The sequence below is a fragment of the Indicator indicator genome, chromosome 8, assembly GCF_027791375.1.
Source record: "Indicator indicator isolate 239-I01 chromosome 8, UM_Iind_1.1, whole genome shotgun sequence".
In the NCBI taxonomy this organism is placed as follows: Eukaryota; Metazoa; Chordata; class Aves; order Piciformes; family Indicatoridae; genus Indicator; species Indicator indicator.
Window position 1 is genome coordinate 3,777,630 of NC_072017.1, and position 17,360 is coordinate 3,794,989.

Consider the following 17,360-nt stretch of genomic DNA (forward strand, 5'->3'; position numbering starts at 1 on the left):
AATTACAGTACCTGCTTTATCTGCCCCTTCCTGGTGAACTTCAGCATCCTCGTTGAAACTGACCTGCACAGATTTCCAAACCTAAACAATCGTCCCTGCTGCGCACATGATCACAAAGCCAAGTGGTTTATTGCCAATACCTGTTGTGTGGAACTATTCCCCACCCTATCTCTTCCATGCCCTCTCTGCCCAACCATCCCAATAGCCTGTGACAGGCCAGCAACACTTCAGAGTGGATTTTAGTGTAACTATTGCAGAATCCCTTAGACCTTGCATAATGGAAATTATTTGGGTCACCAAATCTTATTTCCTAATTATAGGAATGAAAAAAAAAAAAAAGAAAGAAAAAAAAGATACAACGTGAAGCCATTCCCTTATTCTGGCATTTTTGCTTTTAGAAACCTGGGATAACCCACTCGCTCCCATCTGTTTTAACCTTGAAATTAGAGCTCCCTCTCCTTCTCTTCCTCTCCCCTCCTTTTTCTCTTCCTCCCCCCTCCTTTTTTCTCTTCCTCCCCCCTCCTTTTTCTCTTCCTCCCCCCTCCTTTTTCTCCTCTTCTCCCTCCCTCTCCCTCTCCCTCTCCTTCTTCTCCTCCTCTCCCTCTCCTTCTCTCCCTCCCCCCTCCTTCTTCTCCTCCTCTCCCTCTCCTTCTCTTCTCCCTCTCCTTTCTTCCCTCTCCCTTTTCTTCTTCTTCTCTCCTTCTTCTCCTCCTTTCCTTCTCCTTCTCCTCTCTCTCTTCTTTCCTCCTTCTCCTTCTCTCCCTTTCCCACCAGAGCGCAGGGATCCTCCTGTTCCCAGCCCCGCCTCGCTAGGGAATTAATCGCTCCCCCTCCGATTCGTTTTGTTTCCCCCCTTGGGGAGCAGAGATGGTCGGGACGCACGGAGCCTTGCCCGCAGCGGTCAGCACCGCGCCGGCCCCAGCCACCCTTCCCGCACAGTTTCCCCAGCTGGCCGCTCCCCGGCCGGCGGGCAGCGGGCGGCTCTCCCCGCCTGGCGGCCGCCCTCTGCCACCGGGCGACCGTGAGGGGAGAGCGGAGCGGGGCGGAGCGCGGGGCCGCGGGCGGGGCGGGGCGGAGGTGGGAGCGGGGCGCTGGGGAGCGGCGGCGACCGGCGCCTGTTGCCCCGAGAGAGTTAACGGTGCGGGGAAAGTCGCTTCGCCTCTCCTCCGCCCGTGCCGGGCGCCTGGCAACCGGGGCACCGCGCATGTAGGGCCGCCGGGGGCTGCCGCCGCCGCCCCCCTCCTCCTCCTCTCCCGCCGGGCCCCGCGTCCCCCTCCCCGCCCCGGACAAGGCGTTTAACGTGCCCAGGCGTGAAGTATGGCATGCAAAGATGGTTTCTGCCAAGGAGCCAGCCATCGCCATGTCCTCGGGTCTCTCCATCGCTCTCTTGCACTGCCTGTGCCTGGCGACGTGGTGAGTACTCCCCGGTGGCGGGTGGCCCGGGGCGGCCGGTCCCAGTGCCGCTGCCCACGCGCGGGGCTGCCGGCGGCTCCACTAACCCTCCGTTCCCTCTTTGCCTTCTAGTCTCACCGGGCCGCCAGGGCAGAGCAAAAAAGAGGAGAAATTGTGGCCGGAGAATTTCACCAGCATCCTGAACAGCCTCCTGGATGGCTATGACAACCGGCTGCGACCGGGATTCGGGGGTACGGTGGCGGCGCGGTGCCAGCGTGGGGGCGGGTAGGGGCGCCGTGCAGGATGGCCGCTCGTACCGACCCGTTATAGACCGAAAACCTCGGTGTGTATGTGTGTGTCTCTTTCCCCAGCCCGCGGTCCAAGCCCTCCGGGGAGGGAAGGGCCGGCAGCGAGGCAGCGCCTGTCCCCGAAAGCTCCGGGGGGCGCTGAACAACCCCGGCCGTGGGGGCCCCGCTGGGGCGGTCCCGAGCTCAGCCCCCGCTTCGCTGCTCTGCCCACATCCCGGGCTCGGGGTGCTGCTGTTGCGCCTAGGAGAATGAACCCCAACCCTAAAGCCGGCGTGTGTTGGCTTGAGGAGGATGGAGGGACCTGTCTGTCGTCCAGGTGCTTCAGGTTCTTGGCCGTTTGTGACCCTTAATTGCCACGGATCGGGTCCTGATAGAAACAAGTGTGCTTTTAGAAGCCTGTGATGTCAGGTCTTTGATGGGTTATGTTCCACCAGTTAGGGAAGACCAGAGCTCAGGTGCCTGATCACACCAGATCTTTACCACAGTCGCTCTAATTCCAGCTTTGATTTAGAAGAAGCAGACTTAATTGCGGTATAGGAATAGTAGAGGAGCCTTGAATTTGCCTTCACTTGTGCTCTGCATGTGGGGATTTTGTGCTTCTTTCCTGCCCCAGGCTGTTAAGATGCAGCTTTGTGCTGCTGAAGAAGCAGCCAGACTCGCTGTTCTTTATTGGTTTTGATGTTGCTCTGTAGGGACTTTGAACCAAAAAAATCGTTAGGATCCAGATGAAATAGAAGTTTATTTTGTAAGCTGGAACGAAGATATTGAAAATACCAATTTTAAAGTAAGGTGGGGGGAAGGGGGGACAAAAGAGTGAAAAAGAAATGCTACAGCCCTTCTGATGATGCACAAAGCTATAAGGAGTGTTTTATAGGCTGCTTCCTATACAGGATTGAATGAGAATCCTTGCGTAGGTTTATGCTGCGAAATACTTTCTCCCTCCTCTGAAAGTACCTTCTTGGTGCACGTGATCCGTCTCCACTGACATGTATGCCAACACGTTCCCCACATGCCACATACAGTGCTCACACGCAGGATTGGGATTGCCAAAGGGCAGCAGACGTCCTCCATGGCTCCTTTATCATTCAGAGTGTATGGAATAAAGGAGGTCTTCTCTAGAAGTTACCTTGTACGTTAAGGGACAGCAGGAAGCTAAATTTATGAGCCCCCAGAGGAATCATTGGGAACCAGTAGCCTTGTGCCGTTCAGCCTCTGCGGAGAGGCTACAGACACTTCTGCACGCGTACAAGAGATGTGCTATGTTTGGCATCATTTGGGGTTGAATGCCAACTAATTAGTCATCTAGCAAAGATGCTTTATGAGCATTATCAGACTTCCAAAATTAAACAACCACTAAATATGTAGTGTGGCATACAGTTTATCTTGGTTTTTATTTTAATGCAGTTGTCCTCTGCAGGAGATTTTTGCAAGAGTAGATCTTTTTCTTTTTGGTTTTTATTTTAACACAGTTGTCCTCCTCTGCAGGAGATTTTGCAAGAGTAGATCTTTTTGTTTTGTTTTGTTTTAATACAGTTATCCTCTACAGGATATTTTGCAAGAGTAGATTCTTTCTTTTTTTCTTTTTTTTTCTTCTTTTTCTTTCTTTTTTTTTTCTTTTTCTTCTTTTATTTTTTCTTTTTTTTCCTTTTCTTTCTTTTTTCTTTTTCTTTCTTTTTTCTTTCTTTTTCTTTTTCTTTCTTTTTTTCTTTTTCTTTCTTTTTTCTTTCTTTCTTTTTTCTTTTTTCTTTTTTATTTTTCTTTCCTTTTTTCTTTTTCCTTTTTCTTTTTTCTTTTTTCTTTTTATTTTTTTTTATTTTTTTCTTTTTCTTTATTTTTTATTTTTATTTTCTTTTTTCTTTTTCTTTTTTCTTTTTCTTTTTAGTTTTTCTTTTTTATTTTTTCTTTTTTTTCTTTTTTATTTTTCTTTTTTGTTTTTCTTTCTTTTTTGTTTTTCTTTCTTTTTTGTTTTTGTTTCTTTTTTGTTTTTCTTTGTTTTTTGTTTTTCTTTGTTTTTTGTTTTTCTTTTTTTGTTTTTCTTTTTTTGTTTTTCTTTTTTTTGTTTTTCTTTCTTTTTTTTGTTTTTCTTTCTTTTTTGTTTTTCTTTCTTTTTTGTTTTTCTTTCTTTTTTGTTTTTCTTTCTTTTTTCTTTTTCTTTCTTTTTTCTTTTTCTTTCTTTTTTCTTTTTCTTTCTTTTTTCTTTTTCTTTCTTTATTGTTTTTCTTTTTTTTGTTTTTCTTTCTTTTTTGTTTTTCTTTCTTTTTTCTTTTTCTTTCTTTTTTCTTTTTCTTTCTTTTTTCTTTTTCTTTCTTTTTTCTTTTTCTTTCTTTTTTCTTTTTCTTTCTTTTTTTCTTTTTCTTTCTTTTTTCTTTTTCTTTCTTTTTTTCTTTTTCTTTCTTTTTTCTTTTTTTCTTTTTTTTCTTTTTTCTTTTTTTCTTTTTTCTTTTTCTTTCTTTTTTTTTTTTCTTTTTTTTTTTCTTTTTCTTTTCTTTTTTTTTTTTCTTTCTTTTTTTTTTTTCTTTCTTTTTTCTTTTTCTTTCTTTTTTCTTTTTCTTTCTTTTTTCTTTTTCTTTCTTTTTTCTTTTTCTTTCTTTTTTCTTTTTCTTTTTTTTTTCTTTTTTTTTTTTCTTTCTTTTTTCTTTTTTCTTTTTTTTTTCTTTTTTCTTTTCTTTTTTCTTTTTTCTTTTCTTTTTTTCTTTTTCTTTCTTTTTTTCTTTTTCTTTCTTTTTTCTTTTTTCTTTCTTTTTTTCTTTTTCTTTCTTTTTTCTTTTTCTTTCTTTTTTCTTTTTCTTTCTTTTTTCTTTTTCTTTCTTTTTTCTTTTTCTTTCTTTTTTCTTTTTCTTTCTTTTTTCTTTTTCTTTCTTTTTTCTTTTTCTTTCTTTTTTCTTTTTCTTTCTTTTTTCTTTTTCTTTCTTTTTTCTTTTTCTTTCTTTTTTCTTTTTCTTTCTTTTTTCTTTTTCTTTCTTTTTTCTTTTTCTTTCTTTTTTCTTTTTCTTTCTTTTTTCTTTTTCTTTCTTTTTTCTTTTTCTTTCTTTTTTCTTTTTCTTTCTTTTTTCTTTTTCTTTCTTTTTTCTTTTTCTTTCTTTTTTCTTTTTCTTTCTTTTTTCTTTTTCTTTCTTTTTTCTTTTTCTTTCTTTTTTCTTTTTCTTTCTTTTTTCTTTTTCTTTCTTTTTTCTTTTTCTTTCTTTTTTCTTTTTCTTTCTTTTTTCTTTCTTTTTTCTTTTTTTTCTTTTTCTTTATTTTTAGCACAATCAGTGTTGCAGACTTTCAGCTATCAAGGAGAAAAGGTTCATTTTATCTCCTTGAACTTCCATGTTGGCAATACTGAAGGAAATGCTAGAGAGAAGAAAAAAATCTCACAGATTTCAGGCTGGGTGGATATTTCACAAAATGGATACTACCTTGCTTCTTCCTTCCTTTATAAGGTCCAAACCACTCATCTTTGAGATTTGAAGTTTTAAGTAGAATCATAGAATCAGTCAGGGTTGGAAGGGACCACAAGGATCATCCAGCTCTCCAACCCCCCTACCATGGGCAGGGACACCTCACACTAGACCAGGCTGGCCAGAGCCTCATCCAGCCTGGCCTTAAACACCTCCAGAGATGAGGCCTCAACCACCTCCCTGGACAACCCATTCCAGGCTCTCACCACTCTCATGGGGAAGAACTTCTTCCTCACGTCCAGTCTGAATCTCCCCACTTCCAGCTTTATTCCATTCCCCCTAGTCCTGTCACTACCTGAGAGCCTAAAAAGTCCCTCCCCAGCTTTCTTGTAGCCCCCTTCACATACTGGAAGGGCACAAGAAGGTCTCCTCAGAGCCTTCTCTTCTCCAGACTGAACAGCCCCAACTCTTTCAGTCTGTCCTCATAGGAGAGGTGCTCCAGCCATCTGATCATCCTGGTAAAACATGTGGAAAAAAAAGAAGAAAAAAAAACCCATATTTTTGAAAATGATGCGTGCCTTCCTAGAAGCTCCTCTCACCAAAAGTTATCTTCACTTTGATTTGATAAGAATAACTTTTTTTTTTTTCTTTAAAAGAAGAAACCAAAACTAACCACAAAGACAGAAGAATTTCTGCCAGTGGTCAGATCTGACTTTTGAACACAAGAGTAGTAACTATGGATTAGCTATTAAAATTTACACTATCCAAATCAAGTTTTCTCTATATTTTGGTGTTTTGGGTCTGGTTTCTTTTCGGTGTTGATAAATCTTTATGACAAATGAGACTTGCACCTTAAAAGTGGAGCACTCGCTAGTTTATAGCCTAGCAAACAAAATGTCAGAGGGCATGGGAACATTTCAAGATGGGAAGTGGTAGAGTGTTTTGGTGTAATGTTAAAGCTGCATCACTTTCTGATGAGCAGCAGAGTATTTATTTTTGTTTTATTCTCCAAGCTGATTCACCATCTAGTTTTCACGTGGCTCGCAATGAAACGAAGGTTTTATTTTAAGAACAAGAAAAGCTGCACAGAGGTCTGACTGCTGCTGAGTTTCAACTTCAAATTAAAGGAAAATGTTTCTAATTCTGGTGCAAAGTGGTGTTTAAAAATCAGACTTGGGGGGGAGATAGCCAAATTGTGAATTTTCCTGGCGTCTTCCTGAGTTGCCACCAATGATGGTGCCTGAAGATTTGTTGTGTGCAGGGAGGGGGAAAAAAAAAAGAGTAGAAAATGTTAAATAGTGGAGATTTCCTAAAACTGAATCCAAATTCCCCACACTGTCATTAATTAGCACATTTTTTATCTTTGTACTTAGAAAGGAGAAGTTTCATTACCTGAGCATGCTTCCAAATGTGCAAATGGTCTCTCAGGCTGGTTTTGAGCATCAGTGGAGTACGTGGAATCCCATCTTGGTACTTCTTATGCAGGGGCATAGCATGGGTTGAGGGTTAAATCAGGAAGTTTCCCCATGGCAATGGATTGATAACCTTGTGTTGCAAACTCACTTCACTGAAGGGATTTAAATAAATCTACAAAGCTGCTGTCACTTACTAAGCAATGTGGGGTTTGGTAGTGGAATAACCAAAACCAGAATGGTTAACATAAAAAGATTCTTAAAGAGCATTTAAGTGGAAGTTCCTATTAAGTTTGGAGAGGGAGAGAGAGAATCTAAAGAAGCAAGAGGGAAGCAAAGAGATTTCACCTAGAAATTCAGTGAAACAAAGCAGAATGAGCAGCTTTGTGTAGAAAGGAACAAAAAAACCTAAACCCAAGTGCTGTCAGGAAGACTTAAAACACATAAGAGTTTTGAATTTCAGTAGAGGGAAGGCATTGAGGGACTAATGAATAAAGTAATGCTGTATGATGGTTGAAAACAGTGTGGTGGAAATGAAGCCAGTTCCATTCCCTCCACTCTATGCCCCATTATATCATTAGCTTGAATTTCAAGAATGCAATCAGTAATGCCTGGGGGTTTCCTGGTCAAAACCAATCTGTAAGAACAGAAGCCACTTGTAGTGTGTTTAATTAAAAGCATTATCTGCTGGGAAACTTCAAGAGTGTTACCACAATGCTATAAAACTTGGAAGCAAAAACATTTCTAGTTATGGCCTGGCTCCAGTTTCCATTTGCTTTTAAAACTTTTGTGTGTGACAGAGGAGAACTATAGAAAGTTGCAAGAGGTGGGTTTGTTTTCTCTTTTTCTGACCATCTCCTTGTTACCTTTCCATTGGTGATTAGTTTCAAAGTCATAGAATCATAGAATTGTCAGGGTTGGAAGGGACCTCAAGGATCATCCAGGTCCACCCCCCTTGCCCTGGGCAGGGATACCTCACACTAGATCAGCTTGCTCAGATCCACATCCAGCCTGGCCCTAAAAACCTCCAGGGATGAGGCTTCCACCACCTCCCTGGGCAACCTGTGCCAGTGTCTCACCACCTTCGTGCTGAAGAACTCCTTTCTAACATCCAATCTGAATCTACCCATTTCCATTTTGTTCCATTCCCCTTAGTCCTATCATTACCTGACATCCTAAAAAGTCCCTCCCCAGCTTTCTTGTAGGTTCCTTTAAGATACTGGAAGGTCACAATAAGATCTCCTCAGAGCCTTCTCTTCTCCAGACTGAACAGCCCCAACTCAGAGACTTTTCAAAAGGAGCATTATTTTCTTGAAGCAAAAGGCCTGGGTCTGATTTGCTATTTTGAACTTTTGCATGGTTTCAGTCTTTACCTGAGCAACTCATGACTTAAGTCAGGCTCTGCCAGATCCATTCAGACCCTCACTGGATTGTAACTTAAACAGGAACAGTGCCTTTGAAATGTGCCTGATGCAGTAACTCATCACACTTCAACCTGCACTTAGGGGAGGTAAGAAGGAATGGAAAGGCTGAAGTTGCTTGTGCTGCCCTGTATCTGCTAATGTTAATGACCTGTGTCTTTTAGAGAACATCCTATCCCTGGTGTCTTGCTTTTAATGGCCAATTATCTGGGCAGGCCAAAGAAAGAAGGTGGTGTGTGATGTGCCCCCAGCCTCTTGGGTTGCCTGCAAAACCTGCTGACTTCAGCTCTAAACAAGCTGACAGAATCACCCACAGCATGTCACTGGCTCGGTGTGGTGTGGTTACCCATCAGGCAGTGAAAGCTGGAGCTTGCTCTCTTCTTGGGTTCTACTTGCATGACTTAGTCTGGTATGAGCTGAGAGTCTCACTGTCAGCTCCAGACATGGTGATAGCTTTGAGGCTTTCTGCTTGGAAGTTGCCACATACAGTGGCTCATGAGCAGAAGAAACTGGGCTGCCTTCATTCATTTTGCTTTTCCTTTCTCTTGCCGTGTTCTTTCTCATGATCTCATACCTGTGAAGTGCAACAGAGTACTGCTGGCCATTGTCTCCCTTCAGAAGGGTGGAAGAGGGCTTCTCTGCCCCTTGTAGGCTGTGTGATGCTCAGCTGATGAATATTTGTGAGGAGTTTTCTTTCCTGACAGTGAGGGAGGAGTGACTTCAGTCAGAAAATAAACACAGAATGAGTTTGAAAAGCAAAGGTGATTTTCTGTCATCAGAGAAATCTGTCTCCATGATTATCTGCTCTTGTGAGGAACCCATGCCTACCTTCAAAGTTTTAGGCTGGACATTAGGAATTTTTTTTTCACATTGGAATGTGCTACCCAGGGTTTAAACACAACCCTGGGTGTGTTTAAAGGTGGTTTGGATGTGGTGCTTGGGGATATGGTTTAGGATTGAACCTTGCAGAGTAGGGTTCTGGGTGGGACTTGGTGATCCTGAGGGTCTTTTCCAACCTGAATGTTTCTGTGATTCTATGATTCCATTGGTCAGCACAATGGATCTTCTAGTTTATTTTTATTCTTATTTTAGATTGCAAATGGACTTGAAGTGAGCATTGTAAAGGGAAGCTGATAGGTTATTTTTTTTTTCAGGCAGTTGTCCAGTCTTCCTCAGTTGGTGAGAATGACTCAAAGGCTTAACAGGATATGGTCTTAGATACCTGTAGTTGACTGATTGGAATTTGGCCCAGGCTGGTAATGCTTTGAAGTCATCACCATCTGTCTGTTGTTCACTGACCTGTATAAAATTAGCTGATATTCTTAGTCCACTTCTTAGTAGGCAGGTGTCCACATCATGAAAACTGGCACCAGTATCAGGCTTGTTGGCTGTCTCAGGAAAATAAACACTCATCTCCTCATTTCTGGAGGTATGGCTTTCCCTTTTCAGGGTTTAGACGTGCTAATGGATCAACAGACCTGGAGACAAAGGTTACCGTGTGCTGCTGGGCTTGGTGGAGAATGTAGCCCATGTGTTTGAATTCCACATTGGTTTTATTTTTTTGTTTTGTTTTTAAAAATGCCCTACCCTTGACAGAAATCTTACATGTAGCAGGTGTCCTCAGCTGTTCTTTCAGATAGAATCACAGAAACAGTCAGGTTGGAATCCCTCAGGATCACCAAGTCCAACCATGAACCCTACTCTACAAGGTTCACCCCTAAACCATATCCCCAAGCACCACATCCAAACCACCCTGAAACACATCCAGGCTTGGTGACTCACCCACCTCCCTGGGCAGCACATTCCAATGCCTGACGACTCTTGATGGGAAATTTTTTTCCTACTGTCCAGTCTCAACCTACCCAGTGGTAGCTTGAGGCCATTCCCTCTTGTTCTATCACTAAACAAGAGAATATGCACCATATCATGGTGGTTTTGTTTTAAACTTGACTTAGAAGGTATCAGCCCCATTCAGGCAGAAAGAATTTGGAAAGAGAAAGCATCAAGTCTTTCATGTGTAGTTATATTAGGAAAAAAAAAGAATCCTTGGCAACTATTTTTCTTTTTTTTCCCCTTTTTTTCTTTTTCCCCCCCTTTCCCCCCTTTCCCCCCTTTCCCCCCTTTCCCCCCTTTCCCCCCTTTCCCCCCTTTCCCCCCTTTCCCCCCTTTCCCCCCTTTCCCCCCTTTCCCCCCTTTCCCCCCTTTCTCCCCTTTCTCCCCTTTCTCCCCTTTCCCCCCTTTCCCCCCTTTCCCCCCTCTCCCCCCTCTCCCCCCTCTCCCCCCTCTCCCCCCTCTCTCCCCTCTCTCCCCTCTCTCCCCTCTCTCCCCTCTCTCCCCTCTCTCCCCTCTCTCCCCTCTCTCCCCTCTCTCCCCTCTCTCCCCTCTCTCCCCTCTCTCCCCTCTCTCCCCTCTCTCCCCTCTCTCCCCTCTCTCCCCTCTCTCCCCTCTCCCCCCTTTCCCCCCTTTTCCCCCTTTCCCCCCCTTTCCCTCTTTTTTTCCTCCCCCCCCCTTTTTTTTTTCTAATTTTCTCTTATTTTCTTTCCTTTTTTTTCTTTTTCTTTTTTCTTTTTTTTTTTTTAGATGTACCTCTAGGAACTGATGTAGTATTTCATGTAGTTTATGTATCCTGGGACTGATCTCCTAACGGCAGCCATAACATGTTGAAACCTTTTTTTGTTTGTTTGGTTAGGTATTTTAGGTGGGATTTTTTTTTTTTTTTTGGGGGTGGGGGGGGTTGGTTTGTTTGTTGTTTGTTTTGTTTTTACTGACTCATTTGCTAGTGCTCCCGGTTGGTTGTGTGACTCCTGATGGCAAAATCTGCAAGACACAGAAATCCTGGGCAGGATTCGAGTGTTTACATACAGTGGAGATCTCTGCAGCGACAGTTGCCTATGGAGACGCAGGGATAATAGAGCCCAAAGTCTTTTTGCTGGGAGCTGTGCTGCAGCTCAACCCATATGTTGGCATCAAATGCATGGGAGAGCTGTCTTCTGTTCCTCTTCACGGGGTTAGGGCCTGGCATCGCTTCTTCAGCCCACATGCAACATCTCTCTCTAATGCTGAACTATTCTGGCTTGTTGCAGGGGTTGCTTTTAATCCTGCCTGAGCTCCTTTGAAGTATATTATCCTGCAAGCAGTGATTCAGACTGAACTGTTCCCACTGCAGTGTGTAGGACTCTCCTCCTATTTCATTGACATAAAAATACACACCAGCACGTTATAAATAGTTCTTCAGTGTTCCTGAAGATTTATGGTGGCTAGATGCTTTCTGAGCATCCATTGAGGGGTAAGCCCAAATGGTCATATTTAAAGTTAATTGGCCTTCTTACAACTTGCTGCATTTCATTGCTTGTGACAGTGTGAAGGATTCTAATAGGATCTTGTGCAGCCTGGGTTGATGAAGTGGTGCAACACCTTCATTTCGGAGGGCTGCTTGAATCACCTGTTACAAGTAGGTTAGGTGACTACAGATTACCTCCTCCTTGACAGGAATTCCCATGATTAATAATAGTTATTAAAAAAAAAAAACACACAACCAAAAAAACCCACAAAAAAAGAAGGAATCATGACTCACTCTTTGTTCCCCCGCTATTGTTACCAACTGGAGTTCTGTTTTCTTCTAGAAGAAGAAGAAGAAGAGATAGGTTTTGGTGTCACCATAGATACCCCTGGGTTGGCATTAAATACTGGGATGTGCTGGAAGATCCAAGAGTTGGCCTTTAGAGATGTGAGCTGACAGTGTAGGTGGAAGATGTGGAGCATGACAGGGCTGCAGCTGGAGGAAAAGCATTAGGAGGGTAATCAGCTTCACTGTCCCTTGCTGCTGCCTTCACTCCTACCAAACGTTTTACTGTTTGACCAAGATTTGAGATGCAAAGCAAGGATTTGCACATCAGTACTAGCTGGAAAACTGTTATAATCCCTAAAATACTTCCAGATCCTCATTCATTTACTGTTTTCTAGCAGCCTGAAATGTGATTTGAACAACGTTTTTGCCATCGTGTTAGGCAAACACCTAAAGGTAAACTTTAATTTCAGCCTTATTTTGTGGCATCATTACTGTCTGAGATTGCCTGTTTCCTGTTTTCTCGTGGGTCTTGCTAATAAAGGTTTGAGAGCACAGGAGCAGTTACTAAAGATTGAACTCAAGCACAGCTTTCAGTCCTGTGCTGTTGCTATAGGATTTCTAATAGCATTAGGTTGTAGACTTGCTGATCTGGAGATTAGCTTCAGGGTCTTAGCTCTCCCCTTCCAAGAAACTTCAGGAAACCGACTTGCAAAAAGCATCTGAACACTTAATTGCCCATGAAGCTGTAATCATTTAGTAAAACAAAAGGAATTGAGGCCTGAGGAGAAGTAACTCATTCCTTGGGGAAAAAATCTGTCCTTTTCCTCAATTTGATATGATTATAAAAATTACAGTGTTCTGCGAGCAGAGAGAAAAAGAGATCACCAGAGAAAAGCAGTGAAAGGGTCACTTGCTGGTTTGTTTTGTGTGTTTTTTTTTTTTTTTTAAGGAATATTCCTATTTAGTTTCTTAGAACTAACAAATAAAGCAGTTCCTGAAAGAGATTCAGGACTTGAGTGCAATATTCAGTATTCAGGTGTTGGGTAAGAAACTAATTCCTCATTTACTTATCAGAGCGACGTGGGAAAATGACTTTAATTTCTGTAGAACTTTGCTTTCAGAAACAATTCAAGTTCAGATGAAACAAGCATTTATGTATTTTAAAGCAGCCCTCCATAAATGATTATGGGAGATAAGATTATGGTTATGGTGAGACACTGGCACAGGTTGCCCAGGGAGGTGGTGGAAGCCTCATCCCTGGAGTTTTTAAGGCCAGGCTGGATGTGGCTGTGAGCAACCTGCTGTAGTGTGAGGTGTCCCTGCCCATGGCAGCAGGGTTGGAACTGGCTGATCCTTGAGGTCCCTTCCAACCCTGACAATTCTATGATTCTATGATCAGATATGACTGGGCAGATCTATTTCTCTGTAATGTGATTGAGCTTTTCTCCCATATTTTCTAGTGCTGTAGATGAATGTCTTCACTTCCACTATCTTGACAGCTCTAGTATGAGTTTTTCCAGTCTCTTGAAGCTCTTCCTCTCTCCAGAAATGGTTATGCTCAGGAATTGTCATTGGACTGCACTGGTCTAACTACTCATGGCTTTCCAGACAGGCCAAACTATCCAACTTTCTAGGGACTGATGAGTTATCAGCTGTGGTAGGGTGAATTTCATTTCGATTTTCTCTTGGTAAAATGTCCTGCAAAACTGTTACCTTCCAGCAGAGTTGGCTTTTTTCTTTTTGACATTTGGCTGAAAAATTCCTATCTGTTCTTCTCTACATAATTGGCAAACTGTTTAGTGAAATGATTTTGCATGGTTTTGCTGTGCTTTTTGTTCAGTCTTCTTCCAGGTGCAAGAAGGACAGGTTCCTTGTTTTCCAGTGGCTTATTTCTTCTTCTCCTTTTAACATTTGCTACAAGGTGACATCTCTGATCACTGATTTTTATTTTTTTTTTAATTTTTCTTTCCTTTTTAGATTGCAAATACTATGATAGGACCTAAATTAACAGCCACTTACCCTCTTTACAAATTAGAGTTGCAGAGGTTTAGAAACTGCTGAAATCCATTGCTAAATGATACTTTTATTTTTCCTTTTTTTTCCCCCCAGTCAAGATAAGACCATCAGTAGATTTTTTTTTTGTTACAATTTAAAGAATATAAAATGATTTGAGTTAATTACCTGATTTAAACCATTAGCTAATGCTTTGATCACAGAATCATCATCATAACTGGTAGTGATTAACAGCTCCCTAGCCTTTAATGCTGGGAACAGACCTAAATCCCGTTGAAATTACTTAGTGCATGATGTGTTCTGTGGTTTAAAGGGAGCTGTAGTGTGTACTGGGGAGTGAATGCCCCTCTGAAATTTCCAGATGTTTCTGTCCTGTAGCAAAGGAAATGGAATGTTAAAAGTATCCCAGCTGGGTATGGCATATCCAGCTGGGAGAGTGCAGGACCTCTGCTCAGTGCACTGTTTTTTAAGTGTCCCAAGTATATTAGTAATAATATTCATAACAACAAGTATTCCAAGACAGGCATGTGGAATCAGATTCAGACCCTCAGGTGTGCAAATATCCAAGTCCTCTTTTAATTGTTAGCATTGAAGCACTAAAGGACATGGGTGCAGTTCTTGATCCTGCAGTACTAAGCTGCCCAGTGCATGGCATAGCTAGTAACTGTGGCCCAGTTATTATCAGTAGGACCAAAAATGAGCAATGAATGCCTTGGGGAGTGTGGGTTTCTTGCATTCAGTCCTTGTTAATCAGCATGGTGTTTTCAGTGAGCCTTTTCACTTTTTTTTGGCACCTGTTTTCTTATCTGTTGAGTCAAGATGGGTTTTTCTGAATGGGGCTTTGCATGGACATGTTGCTTTTGATTTACTTAGGTGGGAAAAGGTAATTGGGCAGTGTTAGAGACCTGTGTTTGCATTTTGCTCTTGCTCCTTCACAGAACCCTTAAAGTGATAACTTTTCACAGCTCCCCAGGATCATTTGTGGGAATTGTTGACCTGCAAAATTAATTTTTTTTTTCTTTGCTCACTTCCTTTTCCATACATTAGGTCCTGTTACTGAAGTCAAAACAGATATATATGTCACCAGTTTTGGACCTGTTTCTGATGTAGAAATGGTATGTATCTCTGGGATTAAAATGCCATTTCCTGGTTCTAAGATACCATTAGCTCTGCAGTGAGGAGTGGATGCTTCATCTGTGCTGTTCTGTCAATCATGCAAAGCAGGCAAGATTAGTAACAGCTTAATTTACAGGTTATAATTAGCTGCATCAGGCCTGATTCTGGTTGCATTTTCACTGGTTTTTGGCTGGCTGAAGGAATTTGCTTCCTAGGATTTAAATCAGGTTTTGATTGCGTAGAGAGGCAGAAGCAGGCCTTGCAGGGAGTTGTCTTATTCCATCTGCTGTGGGGGAAAATGTGCAGTGTCTTTGAAATTGCTTTTCCTTTTGGGAACTGGTGTTATTCTCAGGTGAATAATAATGGTGACATGGTTTCACAATACTTATTGACATTTGCCTTTCAGATGAATGCCCTTTGCTGGTCCTTTCTGCCCCTTTTAGCATCACTTTCAGCAAATGTTTGGCTGATAAGTGTTTACAGAATTGTCTGCAGAAACTGAATGTCAAAGCCACACTCATGAAATAGAAATGTTACATCTACACTTCTGTGTTTGTTGTTGGTTTTTTTTTTTTTTGGGGGTGTGTGTGTGTGTCTGAATGGTGTCTGCACTCAAATTTGAGGTCAAATCCAGCAAAATTCTCATTCACGAATATAATCCAGTGGTATTTCCTTCAATCATTGTAGTGGTTTTAGGCTATGCCTTTAAAATTTTTCACAGATCTCAAGCAGAAAGTAGGAAAATGTAAAAAAAAAAAATAAAATCACTATTGGGTGTAAAAAAGGAAAATAATGACTATTCTAAACAATCCCATTGGAGAGATATCTACCGTAAGATTTAGTTCCCCAAACAATCTCTCTCTCTTCTTGCTTCTTTGCTCTGGGAGAGACTAACTTGCTTCTGCTTGACCTTGGCTGCATTGTTTTGGCTAAGTCTAATACCTCTGCTTCTGTCTCTTGTCCCTTTTGTATAGGGAGGTAAGGGGGAGGCAGGGAGGGAGAAGCTGTTGCAGCTCTCCTGGTCTTTGGCCCAGGGAGGGTCTTTGTGCTGTTTGTTAATTGCAATTATCTGTAAATACTGTAAATATTGTGTATTTGTCCACATTCATTGCATTCCATTGTAGATTGCAGTTCTGCTTGTAAATGAAGCTTTCATTTGTTTCCAACTGGGCTGGTCTGGCAAAGTTAATGTTAGGGGGAGGAATTTTCAACCCACCACAATCATGCAATAACTTATTTTTTTTTAATATAAAATATCCAAAAACTGCCATGAAAGTAACACAATTTTGGGGCAGTAACTTTCTTGCCACACTTTGTGGTGCACCTGATTTGGTTCTGTCATACAGAAAGGTTATATGACAGCAAGAGATTCTTTCAGAGAACAGTCTCATGTTGAAATGCATTTTACTAGCTACAGGATGATGCTGTGCAGCATGACAAGGGGGATAAGAATCCAGTCCAAAGGAAGTCTATTAAGGTGTGCCTCAAATCTAAAATGAGGGCTGCATGGCATCACTCAGGTTTCACTGAAGCATTTGACATGGTGCTACCTGGAAAATTATTAGTTGTAGTGGAGGAGGCATCATGGACTGAAGGTAAGGAAATAGTAAAAGGAGAGTTTAGAGAAGATGTTTCCCTGTTCATCACTAGGGGTTAGTTAGGAGGCTATTCAGGGAGCCAGGGACTGGTTTGAGACCTCACCTGGAGTACTGTGACCAGGTCTGGAGCCCTCAGTATAGGAGGGACATGGAGCTGATGGAGCAGGTCCAGAGGAGGGCCATGAAAATGATCAAGGGGTTGGAGAACCTCTGCTAGGACAGGCTGAGGGAGCTGGGGGTGTTCAGCCTGGAAAAGAGGAGGCTCTGGGGAAACCTAACACCAGCCTTCCAGTGGGCTGGAGGGGGGTACAGAAAGGCTGGAGAGAGACTGTTTACAAAGGCCTGCGGTGACAGACAAGAGGGGAAAGGCTTCAAACTAGAGCAGAGCAGATTTAGATTGGATGTTAGGAACAAGTTCTGCACCATGAGGGTAATGGAACACTGGAACAGGTTGCCCAGGGAGGTGGTTGGGGCCCTATCCCTGAAGATATTCAAGGTGAGGCTGGACAGGGCTCTGGGCAACCTGATCTAGTTGAGGATGTCCCTGCTGACTGCAGAGGGGGTTGGACTGGATGACCTTTGGAGGTCCCTTCCAATCCAGACCATTCTATGATTGTATGAAATTTTCATTAATGCAGCCATTAATGACCCAATGTGATCTGAATGTGGCAGCACTCATGAAACTCCAACAGCCAAGTGTGGCATAGTCTTAGCACAGGGGGTGATCAGAATTGGCTTTTTCCAGCTGGGTTGCTTTGGTGCCTGGGAAAACGAAAGCCCTGGAAAGCTTACATTGCAAAATCAGTCACGTAGGAGCTAGTAACAGAAGCAGCTACTTAGGAACTATGAAGAAGTCACCAGCAGGAGATGACACTAGAAAACAGACTTTTCACAAATTAAAAAGAAGATAGTTGTAACCCTGAAGTGCATCCCACCAGCCTTCTTACCACTGCCAACAGATAATGGCCATCCAAGTTCAGTTGCAAGAGTTGCTTATGCAGAAGACTTGGAAATGAAGTCAGAAAACATTGATTTAACAACAAAAAAAATCACAGCTCTAAGTTAGAAAGGACTTCAGGCTTTCTGGGTTACTTTTTTTTTTTTCAGTGCCACATGATGCTTTTTTTTTTTTGTGCTGAGAGAAATGAATCC

At 42.3% G+C, this 17,360-nt stretch overlaps 1 protein-coding gene across 2 annotated transcripts in view; it reads left to right on the forward strand.

Annotated features, from left to right (window-relative positions):
• Positions 1 to 1,322: 1,322 nt before the first annotated feature.
• The window catches only part of GABRA4 (gamma-aminobutyric acid type A receptor subunit alpha4), a 46,260-nt gene continuing 30,222 nt past the window's right edge, over positions 1,323 to 17,360 (forward strand). The window contains exons 1-3 of one of the 2 annotated variants that reach the window (XM_054383269.1): positions 1,323 to 1,351; positions 1,525 to 1,643; positions 14,542 to 14,609. In XM_054383269.1, the coding sequence (XP_054239244.1) occupies positions 1,323 to 1,351; positions 1,525 to 1,643; positions 14,542 to 14,609 (216 nt within the window). Of the gene's footprint in view, positions 1,414 to 1,524; positions 1,644 to 14,541; positions 14,610 to 17,360 lie in introns of both variants that reach the window. The other variant, XM_054383268.1, reaches the window with a different exon arrangement.